This window comes from Bos indicus x Bos taurus, chromosome 1, assembly GCF_003369695.1.
Source record: "Bos indicus x Bos taurus breed Angus x Brahman F1 hybrid chromosome 1, Bos_hybrid_MaternalHap_v2.0, whole genome shotgun sequence".
In the NCBI taxonomy this organism is placed as follows: domain Eukaryota; kingdom Metazoa; phylum Chordata; class Mammalia; order Artiodactyla; family Bovidae; genus Bos; species Bos indicus x Bos taurus.
The window spans coordinates 154,801,796-154,821,352 of NC_040076.1; the positions used below are offsets into that span (position 1 = coordinate 154,801,796).

General features: G+C 42.6%; 1 protein-coding gene across 3 annotated transcripts in view; it reads right to left on the bottom strand.

Annotated features, from left to right (window-relative positions):
- The window catches only part of SATB1 (SATB homeobox 1), a 96,299-nt gene that overhangs the window by 21,947 nt on the left and 54,795 nt on the right, over positions 1-19,557 (bottom strand). For all 3 annotated transcript variants that reach the window (XM_027549672.1, XM_027549678.1, XM_027549687.1), the window contains exon 9: positions 13,957-14,112. In XM_027549672.1, coding sequence (XP_027405473.1) covers positions 13,957-14,112 — 156 coding nt within the window. The remainder of the gene's footprint in view (positions 1-13,956; positions 14,113-19,557) is intronic.

Consider the following 19,557-nt stretch of genomic DNA (forward strand, 5'->3'; position numbering starts at 1 on the left):
CTGGTCCTGCTATGAACTCAGTAAATGGGTTTACAACCTCTGAATCAGGAAGCTGTCTTAGCTCAGGTCACACCATCCCCAAACTATAAAGGTAAGCACAGTGAGCAGAGTTGCCTTTAAGAAACGCCTATCTGCCTGGAGAGGAACACTAACAGTGTTTGTCCAAAGACACCTGGGTTTCCTAAAGACGAAGAAGTAGTGGGGCAGACGCGAGAAGGAAAAGGAACGGAATTAAGGCAGGGGCGGCCTTCGGGGGTGGAGGGAGGGAGGCCTGCAGACCAGTGACTGGCCTTTCTTCTCCTCACCTCTTCAAAGAGCAAATGGCCATAAAGAGAGCCTTGCAGATTTGAGAGCAGGCAGAAGGAAGCTAGCAACGGATTGAAGAAAGAGAAGAAAGTGAACAGGAAAGACGGTAAAGGGAGGGTGGAAAAGGAGCCCGTGACCGCCTCATCCCTGTACATTCTATATACACCTCAGTGCTGAATTTATCCAAAAATATAGACGCAACTCTCTGCCTGGAAATTAAGCTTGATGGATAAGGCGTTAGTTCTTATGGTTACCCAGGGTCCAAGTTATTTAGACTCTTTAATCAAAATACTAAAATAAAATCATTACCCATTAGGCTATTACCCTTCCCCCAATCTCCAAACACACAAGCAAAAATTAATTGCAAGTCAGGAAAAAAGAAGGCAATTTAGACAGTAACAGCTTGGCATGGACCAAGCTGGATTTTCCTAATAGCATTTGTCTGTTTGTGAACGTATATTTTATTTACAGCCTTCACTTCCTTGACCCCACTGAAAGTAATTTATTTTTTACCTAATCTGCATTTCATTTTAACCACCAAATACTCCATCAATGAACCAGTCAAGTAACGCCCTGACAAGCAGCCTAGTGTTGGTATAAGGAACAAACAGGGGAACATTTAAAGAAGACATCTGGGGCTAGGCACTCCCCAGCAGCTATCAGACGCTCCAGGTACCAGGTGACAAGCTTGCGACTGAGAGTGTCAAGATAACTCCTGCACAGCAGCTCTCATTCCCTGCCTCCTTCACCCAGTTAACTCTCCTTTCCACCGACCTCTTCCAAACCTGTGACTGCTCGTGGACTGAGTCTATTTTTTCCTCTTCGATGTGCTATCCTGCCCTGAAGAACTTTTGTTTTGAATCAATCCCCTAAAATGAGAAGTTAAAGGTGGACTTTCAGGCATCAGTTAAAAACCCCCAAAAAGACATGTTAAAGGAGGAAGCTCTTTAGCAATCTCTAATCACAGGGCGTTGGCAACCACTACCCCACCACATAGCAACCCAAGGCCAGGCCCTGACTGAACGGAGCTCGCCTCCTCTGCATGTCGGCCCAACTCTGCATGGTCCCTGACAAAGGAGGCGGCTGTTCCAGCTTTCCAGCAACAAGTCTCAGACGAGAGCACATCAATCCGGAGCCCAGTGCGCACTACATATCACGGAGTTCACAGCCTGGATTTCAAACAGCCCGTTCTCACTACATGTCCCTCATAAATAATTCTTTTAGGTTAAAACGCCCCCAAAACAGCACTGTGTCCCCGTCAGCTAAGCCCTTCCATTATTCAAAACCTTGCCTCCCCTGGGACTCATCCCCATACAACATACCTGCCAGCGGTACCCTCAATCAAAACAGCATCCTTTTTCACACTCGTGCGCCTGCTTCAGCAACAAACTCATGGAATGTGGACCTGCCCAGGACGCGACAGTCTGACCCAAGCTAGTTCACTCTCCTGAACGGGAAAGTCAGAGGCCTGGCAGGCCAAGCAACTTGCCTGGGTCTCCCCAACATGACGGACGGGGACCTGGGACCCCCTACTCTTTGCAATCCCCAAGGCCTTCTCTGAAAGACGACGTTTATGTACAAGTTGTTATAGAAACCACAAATGACTTTGCAGATCAGTACGTTTCTGACATAGATAATCAGGAACCACACTCTCCTCTTTCCTTCAGCTTGGAGTATAAACACGGGCTACACGATAGATGATATTGACGACTTCAACGATGCTGGTGGAAAATGCTGACATTGAAAATAGAGTAAATATTCAAAGAACAAATTCTGCTTCCTGAACATCTTCCTGAAGATCTGCATGACCGCAGAGTGGGTGAAGGTGGACTAAGATCAAGTTTATAGACTCCTTTTCTACTAATCTTCAGCCAGGACTTGTTAACAGATACATGAAAACTGTCTTTGCATTAGACAGGGACCCAGTAGGGTCCATAAAGAAAATTTCAATATTTTCCTTGAATAATGGGGATTCTTGGAGTCTTGTTAAATTTAATGGAAAGACATGTTCTTGTCTCCTACTCAAAACTCAAACTTCACATATACTCTAGCATCCCTGAACAGCTATTCTTTTTTTTTTTTTTTTTTTGGTTCTTCCTCTTCTCTTTTGTATCCACAGGTATACTTAAGACAAAAAGAAATCCTAACCTATGAAAACTAAAGTTTGCAAACGTGGAAAGCTGGGGATGACTTCTTAGGTTACAAATGCAAACTTTCACTTGCAATGAAAAAAGGCAAGTTTCCATTAAGTGCCAAGTTCAATGACTGCAAAATGTGATTTCACTTGCATGCTGGCTCACCTATTTTGAAGTCGCTGTGCAAAATTCTTCAGGGTCATTAAAGCAGAGGCAGGACAGGAGTCAAAAGCTGTAATTTCTTACCCCCACGTTTCTTATTTCTTCGACTCATCCCCATACAACTACATTACAGATACAGCAAATCTGTTTCTGGGTATCCTAGAATACACGTGACACCAGCCATGGTGGGTGGACCTCACTGATTAGCAACTGGTGCTTTCACTTCTGTGTTAAGGAGGATTCTGAGGTTGTATCTGCATTCAACAGAAGTCAGTACAGTGACAGGTAGTGTGAGACTTTAACTTTCCACGATAACAGTATTGCAAAATGACTACGCAGGCCAATTAAGACTGAAGACATCAACCATGTGAACTGCTCAGCAGTTCAGATGGAAGGGGGATTCTAAGACAAATACTTTCTTTTCCTCTAAAGTGATATTCAGGCCAAAAGAAAAAGAATGAGTAGGCAGAAAAATGCTAGTTGCAAAGTTGGAAGATATTCTGAAGCAAACACAGAGCAAATGGTGAAACACTGAGAAGGAAAACTAAAATAAGGAAATAGGAAGAGAGGTAAGTGGCTAAAGAAAGGAGAGAAAGGAGAAAAATCCACTATTCCGTGGGAAATGGCACCTCTTATCAGGGAGGAAATTTCGAAATGAGGCTCATAACTTCAGTAGTAAAACAAAAATAAAGATAAAAAGGAAGAGTGTATTTTATTTGGCATTAAAAGATATTTAACTAGCTCGATCTACATTTAAATGGTCTCTAAAGTGGATTGTTGCAAGCCTTCTCTAGAGGCACAGTTCTACATCACCACAGAGCCCATTCCTTCCTCCTCTCTTAATTTCAGTTTTCCACCAGCTTTTGCCTTCTATGGCTCCAATACTTTAATTTTCTTATGGCTGGATTCTTCTGAGACTGGTGATAACTCTGGCCTTAACGGTTACCCGGCACCTGCACTCTCTGCCAGGCTGTCTCCACTATTTCTAAAGAAACAGAATTCACTGGTTTTCAGTTCTGCCCTTCACACTGATTCTGCAAATCAACACACCTCTCTGGGAAATAAATTTTTGATGGGTCCGTTTTTGTTTTGGGATTGTGAGGAATATGATTGCCATGCCTAAACTAACAACTTTTCATTGACAAAAATAAGGGAAACTCTCCTTTAAAAAACTGAATATACCCACTGTAGAAGTTCTTTCAGAACTTATGTTAAAAAAAAAAAAATGTTTGACACTGACAAAAAGGCAGACACTAAAGGGATATTATCATTTCCATCCAATAAATAAATACAAGAAAGAAAAAAGAAAAACTGTGCAAAAAAAGAAAAAAAGGAAATGGAGAGTACCATCTTTTTCCATCTGAGTTTTGGCAAAAGTGAAAAAAAAAAAAAAAAGGAAGTTGATGATAGTTTGGATAAAACTACCTGAAAAAAAAAAAAAAAAAAAAACAGGCAACTTCTCTATTTTTCTAGACAACTTCTGTCCACCACATTTTCTTTTTAAGAGCATCTCCAACATATGCACATGCAGACCCCAACTCTTAAAAAAAAGGGGGGGGGGCCTGAAATTTTAGTTACACCACATGTGGTTTTCATTTGTGAAAAATGAACAAGCTGTTTGTGGTTAAACTGTCTAATCGCCTGTTATCAATCTAGCGCTGCATTCAAGATTTACAGGACCCATCAGCTTCTGTGCTACATTAGCTGCAAGGGGGGAGGAGAGGAGGAGGAGGAGCGAGTTTATCCTGAGGAATAACGTTTCCATCGCAGCCACGCTCGTACTACATCTGGTTGTGCTGGTGGCGGCAGTTAAATTGAAATATTTCACAGCGTGTGTCAGAAACGTGCAGAATGGTAATTATGACAGATCTGATTAAGCCCGAGTGCCACACGCTCCCTGGCCAGCGCCGGTTGTGCAGGTGTGACCTTGTGCGTGCCTGCGTGTGTAAATAAAATTAATTACAAGCGAGAGGGTGAAGGCTCCGGTGACATCACAAAGCGGAGGAACTCCCAAGGGGGAGACCTAATGGAATATTTTCCCTCAGTCTAATAATACAGTTCATATTGACTTGAGGTAATTAGTGGGATCATTAAAGCAGTTTTCCCGGCGTATTTGGCTGCCTGATCAGATTAGTGAAAATGTTCTTCAGAACAAGCCCTGTGTGGTCTGCCAGAGAGGAGGAAATAAAAAGCAACAAAGCATATTTTGGAATGATAAGCAGCGCTGGACTTGTACTCCAGGAAACACACACACACACACACACACACACCTCTCCACTCCTCTCTGGAGCTTTCAGACCTCACGGTCCTGTCCGTTTTCATTCTGCTATCCGACTTGTGTATTCCTAGACGCATTCTCAACTATTTCTTTCATTTCCCCTCTCTGCTACATCTGACTGCTCCATCGTGATGAGCCAGCCCAACTCCTCAACAAATCTCTTTTAAACAAGGCAGGATGAAAACTGGGGAAGAGGCTCTTTGATGACTGCCTTGCCATTAACTGACTGGATGGGACCACTGGGGGGGAAAAAAGGGAAAAAAAAAAGGAGAGAGAGGATGGGGGAAAAAGCCGAAAGTAAGGAATGCCACTGAAAATTCACCTGCTAAATAAAAGAGTCCTCTCTTCTGCAACCTACAACAGAGGTTTGCATATTTCTCTGCCTTCGGATCACAAAATGGGTTTTGGCGTGGGCCAAAGTTGGGGCCAGTGTTCTTGAGCTGAACAGAACGCAGGGCCCTCGTCAAGTAAAGGGCCATTTGTCTGAAACTAGCCTACTGAGCATGCTCTCGGCAGCCGCCGGGACGTGCCAAGCGCTGTCACAGATGGCAGGCTCTGACAGTTCCCATCCGCAGCGTCGGGACTCGACAGTTCAGCAGAAGATCACTGACATTCTGTCTCATTAGAACCACGCTAATTATCACAGCTAGTTTCAGGGGAAACCATGTGTTGCAATGGTCAATTTGAAGGAGTCTGTGCATCAACAAACTGGTAATAAGGATCAGACACCTTATTATACGACAGCATGCTGCCTATGATCTGATTTACAGGAGCAGAGGCGCCGAGGCGGCCGAGCAGGCGGGCGGGCTATGAGACTGCGTTTCAGCCCAATTCCTGAAGCCTACGGGCTGAAAACGGGATTGCTTAAAGAAAAGAAAACCACAAAAGGCCACTGGAATGGCTGAATCAAGAACTCAAAAGAGAATCCATTCTCTATGACCAGACAACCGAAATAGATGAAGTCTCAGAAAAAGGACAACTTCATCTCTTTAGCGATCATATGGTGACACCGCCAGCAGATTGGAGCTTTTCTTTTTACAAGATATTTAATGACAAATTATAGAATGGCTATATTCCTATTAATCTCTAAAGTCTACTTTAAATACATGTATTTTGTACGTGCAGATATAGATATTTACTTAGATATTTACATGGGTGGTCTATGATTTAGCTGTCATTCTATCAGGCAAAAGAACAGCATGTATAAAAGCATAATAACTACAGTTATAGGAATGAATAATCTCAAAGGTTACTTTTTAAGGTACCAAAGGTCTTCTTTTACCAGGGCCGAAAAATCCTACGTCAGATTCATATTCCCAACGTAAGTTCTTCCATCTCTCTTTTAGGACCTTTCATTGATGTGAAATTTTAACAGTGCAGTTTCTTCCAGAGCTATTTTTCTATTGTCATTTTGCATAAATGCATTTTCATAGCTCATTCATTTCACAGGGCCTTTATTTTCATTTCTCATATGAGGGAAAAAGAAGATAAAGCTAAAATAAAACCTACCTTTACTACCCAAGCCATAAAAGACAACTGGTGAGACTTTTGAGAAAACACTGTCTTTTCACTTGGCAGTCTGTTAAAGAACTATATCAGTGTTATAATTACACTGGAAGTTTAGCTGAACAGCATTCCATTTTGAAATTCATTCCTGCCGAGAGTTAAAATCCCACTGGTCTGGTCTATTCTCTACTCCCGTTTTGGAGATACTGGAGCCTGTCCTTTAACTCTTCAACTGTCAAGCTAATTATATTGGGTCGGCCAGACAGTTCCGTTTGGGTGGAAAAAATCTGAACGAACTTTCTGGTCAACCCAACAGAAGGCTTCCAAAAAGAGGAACTTTCATAAGATATCCTCAGTCTACACTTTTCAACTTATATTACATTTTGGAACAAAAGGTGGCTTTAGAATACAGTAGATTCTACAAATGCACGCTCATACCCTAGAACGCATCACACGCTGGCCTGCCTTGAAGGACCCGCTCTGGGTCACCTTCCCCAAACTTCCCCACGTGCTCACCCTATTTAGAGAGCTGGCTCAATAGCCACAAACTGCTTCTCTCCAAATCCCGAGTAAAAAATTTTTATGCCATTTTTTGAAAGCTGGAGAACTGGGCTTAATTAGTTATGATTATACTTGTTACAATGAACTTACTAAATGGGAGAATGAGGAACGCATATTTACATGACTCCAATTACTTAATCTTAAATTTTAGAAGAAATTTTTAAAGGATTTTCAGGTGGCAATAAGATAACCAAAAAGCTTTGGTTTGACTTTCTGAAATAAACAATATCAAGTATGTAGGGGGAAAACACCCCTTTAGGTGATATTTTAGCCAAAAATATAATCAGCAGATAAGTTTCTATTGAATAATTCTGAACCTACCTCTGTGATCAAACCCCAAATTAAAATACATGCTTGTTTTTATAACATAGAAATGTGAAAAGAGCTCATATTCAGATTAACAAATATAGTTCTTAAAACACTGTAAAACATACCATCATGTACCTTTAAACTGCTATATTATGTCAATGTTTATGTATTTAAAGCCTTAATTGCAGAAGTCCTGTTTAGCAATCAAGTAGACCACAGCAGTCCCCAGCCTTTTTGTGACCATGGACCAGTTTTGTGGAAGATGCTTCTTCCAAGGACTGGGGGGAGGGGCTGGCTTCAGGATGATTCAAGTGCATTTCATTTCATTTATTGTGCACTGAATTCCTATTATTATTACATCAACTTCACCTCCTATGATCAGGCCTTAGACCCCAGAGGTTGGGGACCCCTAGAAACATAAAGATAGGTCTACACTTTCGAAAACTAAGTCCACTTCCCAAGTGGTCCAGTGGTCAAGACTCCATGCTTCCAATGCAGCGGCTGTGGGTTCCATCCCTGGTTGGGGAGGGGGATTGTCACAAATATACCACTGATACCATGTGTACAATCGGTAACTAACGAGAACACCCTGTAGAGCACAAGGAGCCCTACTTAAAGCTCTGTGGTCATCTAAATGGGAAGGAAGCCCTAAAGGGTGGGGTTATATAGGTTGATTCATTTTGTTATACAGTAGAAAGGAACACAACATTATAAAGCAACTATACTCCAATAAAAAATTAATTAAAAAAATAAAAGCATAATTCAAGTTAAAAAAAAGTCAATCCAATAGGGACCCTGGTATTTAGACAGAAGGGACGCTTCGAGATCACATAGTGCAGGACACTGCGCCAGGAGATGGGCAGGGCTGCACGGCCTCGTCACACGGGCAGCACAAAGCCTCCCCAAGGCGGCCAACCTGCGGGCCCGCTCGTCCTGAGACGCTGCGTTAGGCCGCCTTACTGCTCCCCTCCTGTAAGCTTTCCTCAGGCCGCCTCCTCCTCCCTGGAAGCCAGTCCAGGGAAACCTGTATCTCCGGAGGGTCTCCTCCCCACCAATAAAGATAAGTGAAGATAAAACAAGGAGCTAGGTGGAGAAGGGCGGTTCCCTCCCTGGATCCTGGCTGCAGGCAGTCAGCCCAAGGCAAGGGGCTCTGGGGACGCGGGGAAAGGCCTTCCCCCAGGCTGCCGGGGAAGCACGCGGCTCCGGAAATCACGGAAATTGGCAGGGGCCTCCTGCGGGTCTGAGACAGGAGGCTGCACAGGTGAAATCGTGCTGCAGCGAAGTCTGTTTTACGAGAACATTCCAAAACAATGAGTCAGCACGGAGCTTCCAAGTGAGGTTTCCACGACAGCAATTTGATTCTGACAAAATAAAAGATGCCTTTGCTGACAGGCTGGAATAGAGAATGCATCTGGTATACAGAATGCACACAGTTATGTGATTTTTCTCCTGGATTTTAGCACTGTAGATTCCTATACCCAGCATTCTTAGCCCTATGCACAGAGGAGTCTGGCGGGCTACTGTGCATGGAGTTGGAAAGAGTCGGTCACGACTTAGCGAATGAGCAACAAACAGCAGCCCTATTTCCATCGCCGATGACGTGTGGTATCTCTTATTCGTGTTTAAGGCATTCCAGTCACCATCTAAGAATTTGCAAATCCAAAGATACTTTTTTTTACCTACAAGCCCAATGAGCACGAAGGTGTTCCTTCTCCTTCACTCTCCCTTCTCTCTCCCATCCTACAGATCTGACAATGGCAAACGTGTCTGAAAAGTAGGTGAAAGAGTGCAAGAGGCTTTGAATTATTTGGTTGCTTTAACTGGCATGCTATTTTCACAGAGGCAGAAATTCTTTTTTTAGTGCGAAAAACCACATCCATTCACCAAAGGGTTGCAGCCAAAGCGTCCAGTAACTTGCCAGGACCGGTGGGTAGAGACTGCAAACGATTCTACTGAAAGCATGTTCAGTCAAATAGAACTTCCATCATCTGACTGCTTTACCTAAAAGAACTACCCTGTTCAATAAAGCACCAGAGAGAAATCACTTTCTAAATGCAAGCGGGGATGCGGCTGCACAGTGACAGCCCTCACTCCGACAGCATCACTGCATCTGCAAGCCCCACCTCCGCAAACGCGAAAATCAATGTAACAGCTCGATGTACAAGGCGAGGCCCGCAGCACTGCTGATGTCCCCTTGCTGGACATACACCTGAAGTCTCAGAGCTCTCAGGGGGTTTGCTGTGGAATAAAATTAGATTCCAACATCTGCCACCATTAAGGAAAGAATTCCATTTCCATCTCCCATATGAAAACACTATAACCACTGAACAGTAACTGAACCTTGATACTGTAATGGTTATTACCCAAATCAACTATTTTTTTTAACAGTAAAATTAGCGAATTCTGCTTCTGTAATTATTTGAATGTTATCAGACTAAATGTTTGATAAAATTCCAGTATGATTCACATGGAAAAAAAACGGCTCCTTATTTGAATACCCAGAATATAAAGTGTATTCATTTGTAGCTATTCGCATTATGTTTAGAGCATATCATCTTTTTAAAGTTTGCATTAGCCTGCTTTCCTACCCAAGCACAAAAAGTAGCCTACCTTCAGTCTGCACTTGCATATTTTACCCAGACATTTCTATTAGAGTTAAAAACAATCTCATTTCTATTACTCATGGAGGAGAAAATGTGATACATGTGCAATGGTGGGATCTGCAGAGTTGGTTTCTTTTCCTGAAAACGCTCTGGTGCGTTAGTCATCTCAGACCACAGTTACTCCATATCTGGTTCCACAGCTTTCTAGGGCTGTGCTGTCTTTTAAAAGAATTCTGCTGCCTGCCATTGAGGCAACCCACCTAAAGCTTTACCTTGTAAAATGAAAGGTATCTGAGATACATAAATGGGTAAAAATAAGTCCCTGTGTGTGAAGGTCTGAGTCTCTGGCTTAACACATTACAAGCCATGATCTGTGTTATAGTGTTGTAAACTTCAGTGCTCTTCCACGTACAGGACAGCATGAGACCCCTCCCGTCCTCCAGTGCTCTAACGCCAGTGACAGGCCGGGACCACGGCCCCCTGAGTCCTCACCAGGCACCCCTCCCTACACCCCAGCCCCAACCAGGCATGAAGAAGCTCGGGTTCCGAGAACCCTCCGATGGCGAGAACCCATAATCCATGAATACGTCAACGAAGACAGGAAGGCCCCCAGCGTTTTGACCACTGATTAGCTCAGCGTCCCGAATTCCTCTTTCCTGGAAGAGGGGAGCTAGCTTTGCTCCTGCTGCTACCTGGAACCCTGAGAAGACACGAAAAGAGGGATGCAGAGAACCTGGGGGTGGCTCTCTTACTTGTAGTCAAGCGACCCTCGTGTGTAAAAAGAGGACAGCAACGTTACAGCTCACAGGGTTCCTGAGAACTACATGCAGAACACACAGTGCACGATGGGGTCCAGCACAGAACAGGTGATGAGCGTTACGCCGACAGAGAGAATCAGGGCCAGACACACAAGCGGACGGGCCTGGACGGGCTCACACAGCGCTGCCTCCAGCTCTTCCCCGGAGTCTGGCGGGACCTGCGTGCTGACGGGCCTCAGCAAGTGCCTCCAAGGCATAAGTAACTCACAATTTGAGAATTCTGACCACGCGACAGGTCAGTCTCATCTGAAGGTTTTTGTTTGCTTTGGGTTGTATTCCAGTTTTTATATTTCCTTCACAAAAACTATGGCAAGAGAACATAGCCTGTCAACAACCACCTGCCCTTGTTAAGTCAGGCTTCCTCTCTCAGCCATGTAGACCGTTTTTGGATGGTCTTATTTTTCGGCAATCATCAACCTTTAGATTTTCACGAAGAGGGTAGCTAACATCTCAACTGAAGAATGAAGAGAACGACAAAAATGCTTTTTAATGAAGTTCCAGTAAATCAGTGGTCGGGAACTGTGATGTGAGGGAGTGAAAGCTAACGTCTGTTGGATCCCAACAGTCTACAGCTGGCCCCTGGGATTCTCTTCAACCAGAAGATGAGCCAGCAGCTCTGGGGGTTCCGGGGAACACTTCATCATGGCAGATACACAGAAGCTGCAACTGACCTGGTTGAAAGTGACTCATGGGGAGCTTTGTAGGTCAGGGACACAAAACAAGGATGCTGAACCCTGCCCAGAACATCACTCACGTGACATTATCAACCCATTGCTACCACTGTCCCTTGGACTGCAAGGAGATCCAACCAGTCCATCCTAAGGGAGATCAGTCCTGAATATTCATTGGAAGGACTGATGCTGAAGCTGGAACTCCAATATCTGGCCACCTGGTGCGAAGGGCTGATTCATCTGAAAAGACCCTGATGCTGGGAAAGATTGAGGGCAGGAGGAGAAGGGGACAACAGAGGATAAGATGGTTGGATGGCATCACCGACTCAATGGACATGGGTTTGGGTGGACTCCGGGAGCTGGTGATGGACAGGGAGGCCTGGCGTGCTGCAGTCCATGGGGTCGCAAAGAGTCGGACACGACTGAGCCACTGAACTGAACTGAACCACTGTCTGAATGGTTTCAAAATCAGAAACTCAGCTTAGGTGGGCAGAATTGGCGTAGTGTTTAAAAGAAAGAAAGCATGAAGGTAGCCAAAACACTGCTTCAGAAGGAGATATGCTTTCGTAAGACTGGAAATGGGCTGGCAGGGGGTGTGGGATAGGGATTAAATGACAGATGCCAACTTACCAGAAAGTTTTAATATCTATTTCTGTTTGTGGGTTTGAAGGCTGCCCCTTACTGCAATCAGTAATGCATGTTTAGTTTCTCTGTTTATCTGTTTTGGAGATTTGGGGAAAGTGGCCTTATAGGAAGACAGTCTGTTAGTCTTGATAATTTAATTGGAAAGGTCAGAAGAGCTGTACAATCACAGAGAAAGGTGGGACAAAATATGTTGCACTAGGAGAGTCTCATCCTAATTAGACTCAACAGCAGGAAGGTGCGGCGGCGGGGGAGGGGCGACGTGCACACAGGACGCCTCTCCTTAGGGCCGAGTCTTGGCATGTAAATGAGGACATCTGAAGAAGCACACAGGTTTGAAGCGGCTCTAACATTCTATCATAATTAGAAACATTTCAAGAGCCCTGTAATTTCCAATCAAAATTACAGTAATTTCCGATATACAAGCCATGATTCATGACAGAATTTTACATTCCATGAGAGATTACGGTGGCCTGATGTATGACACGCCGGGTACGGCACGAACATAAACAATTCAGTTTAATGTTTAAACAGCACTTGATGTTTAGAATCTCACAATAAAAGAAACATATTATTGTAGAAATTATCACTTTGACAGTGATTGAAGGGTAGGCAGGCATGTGGCCTATAAAGCTATAATTTTTACAGTCCACAGCTTGAGTTTAACCATTTTTATATAACATTTCCAAGATACCCCTTAAGTATTTCAGCCAGCCTATAACTTAAACAAGAACAACCTCTTCTCAAGCAAAACGCCCATCAAGGACCACTATTAATGTTGCTAGAGTAAAATTCCAGAAAAAGCTAATAATAAAAGTATTACATTATAAATACATCACATTGTAAATGAGTCTCAGGATGGCATAATCTTGTCAGAAGTTGACAGCAGCCAGGCTATTTCAAAAAGGACAGTTCACTAATGATAATGAAATGTATTTGTCTAAAATTTGACTGCCTCTCAGTCTCACTTGGATAGTGTTATCAAGTGAAGTGAAAGTTGCTCAGTCGTGTCCGACTCTTGGTGACCCCATGGTCTATACGGTCCATGGGGTTCTCCAGCCCGAATACTGGAGCGGGCAGCCTTTCCCTTCTCCAGGGGATCTTCCCAACCCAGGGATCGAAATCTTTCTGCAAAGAGGAAGGGACTTCAGTACTCTTCCAGTCCTTTACAAAGTATTCCTGCCTTTGAACAAGAGCTTGTAGATAACTGTGCATTTGTTCATGTAGATGGCCCTATTTGATCAACTGAAATTACCAATGTATAACAATCATACTGATAAAAGACTGCATTATCTATCCTTTTTTATGTCATCTTGTAAATATTTGTAACTTCTCCAAATTCAATTCTATTCATTTATAATTCAGAAGATTTAGACAATTTTTCTGACTATAATCAAAATTGTGTACCATATCTCATACACAGCATCTAAAAGATTTAGACAGTTTTTCTAATTGTAATTAAATTTGTGTCACATATATATGCATATAAATAATTATTAATATGCAAAGACAGATACGTGTGTGTGTGAGTCTGCTTTAATAAGTGCGCCTAACGGTGGTAGACGCCAGAGTTGGAACGGAAACGAACTACAGTTTTCACAGTATTTTAGGATGGAAATCAAGGTCACCCAAGTTCTAATGAAATAATAATAACTCAAGTTATTTGTTCCACTACAATAGGCCAGATGGAGAAACCTCCTACACACTACAATAGTCTTCTGGAAACAACTATTAACTGACTGAGGGATTGACTGAGAAATCTGTGATTTGGACGACGGCTGCTGGAGGAAACACAATCGAGTATCTGTTACCTGAATCTGAACCCTGTCTCATCCCACAGCTGTCAACATGCCTGGAAACCGTGGCCTCTCAGGGACACAAGGTCAGCTGCCGACAGGCGTCCTTGGGATGCACTCTCACAGGCTCTGCAGGCCAAGGGTCTGCACGCCGAACAGAGGCGCTTACCTGGCTCTTGGTAGCTGCCACCTTCGCAAACAGAGCTTGGGAAACTTTAGCACGCTTCATTTCCTGCTGAATCTCGTCGTAAATGGAAGCATTAATGTTCATGGTATTGTTCTCTGGTTTCCCATTCCTTTCAGTGGCAATAGTAGCTGTTTTCACCTACAAAACATTTTGAACATGCCTGTCATTTACCATTGGCCAAATTGTTTTGAAGCTTCTCAGGCTCAGCATCCAAACTGGACATTGTTGCTCCTTTTATGATCAAGGTGATCAACAGGGCAGTCATTCAACATTAGTTATTAGCTGGAGATCAGATTGCTTAAGGTAAGGAAGTCATATTGTCACAGGTGATTGCATCTGTAATATGACAGCAACTGCCAGCTGACAACCAGGAATTATAATGCCATAAAGTAAGTTTTCTGGAAAGCGGAATAGTTTCAAAGACTTGAAAACCCTAAACTAATTGTTACCCAATTACCTTCCATTGCAATTCTAACAAAGGAAATTCACAATTAAAACTGCAATGCACAGTGCTGTGTCTTTGTTGGGTACCTGACGCCTAACAGACAATCACACCACTAATAGCTATTATATACTATGGCCTTTTTAATTTTAGACTCTTTTTTTATGCCTTTTCCACTTATGTTTCATTTAAAAATCTTCCATAACAAAGCCATTTGCAGAGCTGCATATTTAAATCTTCTATCCATCCATGAAACAGGTAGAATGCCTTGCTTAATTATCATAAAGGTGGTTGCATTAAACAAGTGCATGTCCAAGCTGTTCCATGTAATTATTTCATCGCTTCCTGGCACCCCTGTATAACTATTTCCTTTCAACTTGTGGAACAAGACAATAAGAAAATATTTTACAATATTTAATAGAACATGACTGCAAGTCACACAAAATATATTCAAACTATATAATCTTGACCGAGGAATCAATATCAGTCCCTTTGGTAAAAATGATAAGCAGATATCACCAGAAAAATGACAAAAAATTTAGGAGGGAAATCAACCTCAAAATTTACTGATATCATAATCTTTTTTAAAACTTAAAAAGCAATCCTTAATACTTTAAATCATTAAAGTAAAAATTTGACTTTTATTATGCAGTTACAGGAACCAGCCTGGGACATTCACATATGAACCATGTAGCTGCTTTTTACTGGGAAACTGATGAAAACGTAAATGAAAAGTTACTGGAGATGCAGGACCATATTTCTCCTGACAACATGACTCATCGAAAACCACTTTTCTTAGCAACCTTTACAGAATCCAGATTTCCGTTCTCTACAAACTGACCATCTTGACCTTTCCTCTCATCTACTATGAACAGCAGAAACTGAAGCTCACTTTAGGATAAATGAATAATTTGGGAGCCCTAGATGACATATTCTCCCGAACAGCCAAGACTTCTAATTCTTATTTCACCTTGCCCCCAAATACTTGGTATCAAAAAAGGGGCAGAATTAATTATGCAATCTAATTCCCTGCGTTTAGAAAGTAAAGATCAGCTTGCTTTAAAACTGATGCCATCCGACTCCCTTTCTAACTTGCAGCCAGTTAGCAAGATAACTCACCTCTGGAGGATGTGGCTAGACTCTCCTACTTGGACACTAGCCTTGGGAGCTCAGAAACAAGGATGCTGGGAAACGGCTGGACCGCAGCCCTGGGAAGGACACGGGGCCCACCGGCATCAGAGATGGCAGGAGGCTGGACTCACAGGTGCCCCCGCCAGCTCTGGGGCTCCAGTGAGCAGGGGCACTCGGGGAGGCAGTTAAGGACCGAGGCCACCGAGCACAGACACCGGCTTTGAAGCAATAATCTGCTAAACACCACTTTAGGAGCCAGAAGAGTTACCGCATTACCATAAATTGCCTACAAAGTTGCTTTGGTGAGACTCACAACTTTGCTCTGGGGTGGTCTTGCTTTGAGGCAGAAGGATAGATTTGATCACTCCATGGGGTCCCTTTTAATACCTATTTTTCTCACTGCTTAAATGAAAGAGAAAAGAAAAGCCATTTCAATCGCTTTGAACACTGAATGTTATGGAAATGGAGGCATGGAGTCCAGTGCATTGGAAGAAATAGTTCCTTGGTAGTGATCTGCTTAGCAGTCGTTAAGAGGGCAGGCTTTGGAAACTTGGGAGTTTCAGTGTGTTTTGAAAGTAATTGTCATTCTTCTGTAAAAATAATGCTTGAGAATTTATCTTCGAGGTGGGCTATAATCGTTTGTTTCAACCTTGTGATTTTGCTTCTAAAATTTTCTTTGGTTTAATTTTTTTAATAAAGCAATTGCCACCTGAATCAACAAGCAAACATTTTAAATTATTTACCAAAAAAAAAATCAAATAACCATTTCCTAGCAGCTAACATAGTCAAAAGTGGAAAAGAAGCACATGAAAAAAAATTTTTTTTAAAGTGAGAGCAGTAACTTAAAAAAATATTAACGAACTGTATTACTCATTTTAAAAATATTTAGAAAAGCTCTTCTTTATCATCTTGTTGGCTCGGATAGGCATCTTATCAGAGATAAGCTATTAGAATTCTGGAATCACATTTTTTCCCCTAAACACAAGCTATTGCTTAAGGGGAACTGACTTGGACAGCTTTTCAAAAATATGAAAGCTGAAATTTTTTCCCCAGGTAAAAATGGAAACAAAAATCTTTTATACCTCACTCTACTAAGTACTATTTTAGCTTAGCACAAAAAAAATCTTCTTTAATCCTGGTTTAGCTTTTAATATTATATCACACATTAAAATTCATAAAGTAGTTCATTCCAGGCAAAACAAACTACTCTCCAGCTCTTCTCCACAAATAGCACAGGAGGTAAAATAAAGGCAGTTGCTTTCTGAATAGCTTTTATCAAGGTAGCGCACGCCACTCCATCATTACAGAGGCGCCGGGCAAGCAGTTACGAAGGAGCCTTCTGCTATTCACCCTCCCACGTGGGGACAGGGTGCGGCACGAGGGCCTGCTTTTTATTTCGCTGAAATTGTGCAGCAGAACACAAATCTCCCGTGGAGGTTTCTTGCTCCTTTACACGCTGCTGAATTCCTCAAGGCGCGTACGACACACGTGCTATGCACAGAGTGGACACTGCCGGGGTCGCCCTTGGCGCGGGGAGGCGCCTGTGAGCACATGCTGCACGGGCACGAGGCTGTGCACACACACAAGTCAGAGTCTGATGCAGTTTTAACAATAATTATGATAATGAGAGAAACCGACATTAGCTGTTTATTATAAGCTGGCCACTGGGTTGATGCACATTCACCTGCATAAGAGCCCTGAGCAGGTTAATATTAATGTTCTATTATCGCTCTGTTTTTAAATTGAGAAAACTAACAAGGTTAAGTCAAGTCATCTGTCCACGGGGCAAGGCTGAGGACTGAACTTGGGTCTAACAGCAGTGCTTATCTTAGAAAACACCCCAGTACCCTGGAGGGGGCATTACACAGGACTTCTTTATTTGGAAAAATTCTTACTTTTTAAGACATAATGCACCTGCTTTTTGGTGGCCCTTTGCTAAATCTAGCTCATGAACGTCTAATTTTTAGTAGCGAATGCTTTTATCATTAGTTTAAAAAATCCAGTCTAAATTTATTTTTCAAGTTAGGCAAACTATAAATGTTTTCTTAGTAATGTTATGTAAGATATGTGCTATTTTGAGGAATTCCTATTGGTGACAGAAAATAGCCTCCATTTTCAAATTTGTACAGATTAACACTGCTTGGAGTATCACGGCTCTATCCTTTTATGCTTCCTTTTGTAGAAACAATATTGGTTATTTTCCAAATATGGACTTTTCAAAAGTCCTCTGGCTTTTAAAAGATGACTATTAAGGAGAAGCATTTTCCAAGCACATATGTGATCTTAACATAAAGCTGGTCAAGAGATTCATAATAAAACTTTAATCAAGTGTGAAGTTCCTGCCCATAACTAATGTTTTATTATATTATAGAAGAATTTGTTGTAAAGAGACAGAAAGGTGAAGCTACCAGATTAAGTTAATTATACTGTATATTGCGTCTATCAACTTTGTACATCTTCTAAAACATCACTATAAAACATCACAGCTTACTTCAGAAGAAACCAAAGAATTCCTTAAAGACATGTTAAAAAAAATAGGAAAAGTAATTATATAATTTATGTAAAAGTTAAAACTTGATAATTATAGGCTTTTGAACAGTCCTTAGGAAGACAGCAAATGCTAATTTAACTTCAAATGTCACATATCTTAAAACACACAAATAAATCCATAGTAAGTGCACATCTAAACAGAAACCACCAACTTAACATGGCTATGTTTGGTGGAATAGACAACTCCCAGAAAGTAATAGTTAATTACTACTAATAAAATTCATCTTGTAAACTCATCTGAAAAATTTGCTAAGTGATAGAAAAGAAACCTCTCAGATCAGGGGGCTTTGGAGGGACTGGTGTCTCCCAGATATTCCTTCCATCGAAGTGGCTCTTTCCTCTACAATCTCAGAAACGCCCACTGCCCAGCGTCTTCCAAAGCAGGTCCTGTGTCAAGCGGTCGATTTCATCAGGGCAGCGTTCTCACCTGCGTTCTGGCGTCTCAGCTGGTAACACAGATTCTCACCCTCTCTGACGAACAGTCTCCAAGTTCCGTTTTCTCCTTTCTAAACTGTTCTCAGGACACGGCTTGAGGCAGGGGAAAGAGCCGCAGACTGACCAGAGGATCTGAGAACTAAGTCTGTGACTCTTCTCATCTCTCTCCCACCAAAAGGTTGGTATGAGAATTCCAGGAATTCATGTACATGAAGGTGCTCAGAAAATCCGGAATCAGATATTCTTTTTTGGGGGGGTGGGGGAGGGGATGTGGACCACTTTCAAAGTCTTCACTGAACATGTTACAATATAGCTTCTGTTTCATGCTTTGGTTTTTTTGACCACAAGGCAAACAGGATCATCTTAGCTCCCAGACCAAGGATCGAATCCATACCCTATGCATCGGAAGGCCAAGTCATAATCACTGGCCTGCTACGGAAGTCCCATGGTATCTGCATTTCTTGAATTAGAACACATACATTGTGAAAATATACTTTCAACAAAGCTCCTGGCGTGGCTACCTCTCTCAAGTCTGATGGACAGGGGTGCACAGGGCCATCTCACCAAGGCGAGGCCAGCCAAGAGCCTCTGCAGGATGGTCCACGCCTTCCCTAGGGGAGGCTCTCCTGAGAGTAAAGCCTGGGGCCTGGGGAAGCCCCTTCCTGCAGATGATTAGAATCCGAGCACCTCCATGGGTTAGGTCCTCGGTCTGGTACAAGCCAGGAACTTCCAATCATTCCCTATATGACCTACATTCCCCAGGGAAGGAGCTTTAAGAGGCTCCATTCTCTCGTCAGAGGCCCTGGGTCTCTGGTGAGCCACAAGGGACCTCTGCCTGCAACAGGCAGTTCTTTAGAAACAAAGCCTGCCCAGGTCCAATGCAAGCCAAAGACTTGTCTCAAAACAGCTTTCGAGTATCTTCACTTGGGGGGAAAGAAATGCACAGTGATTTCATACAGACTCCGGCAAAATACAAAATGTAAAGAGACAGAATTCTGCCATCCTTTTCTGATCTGTGGTTTCAT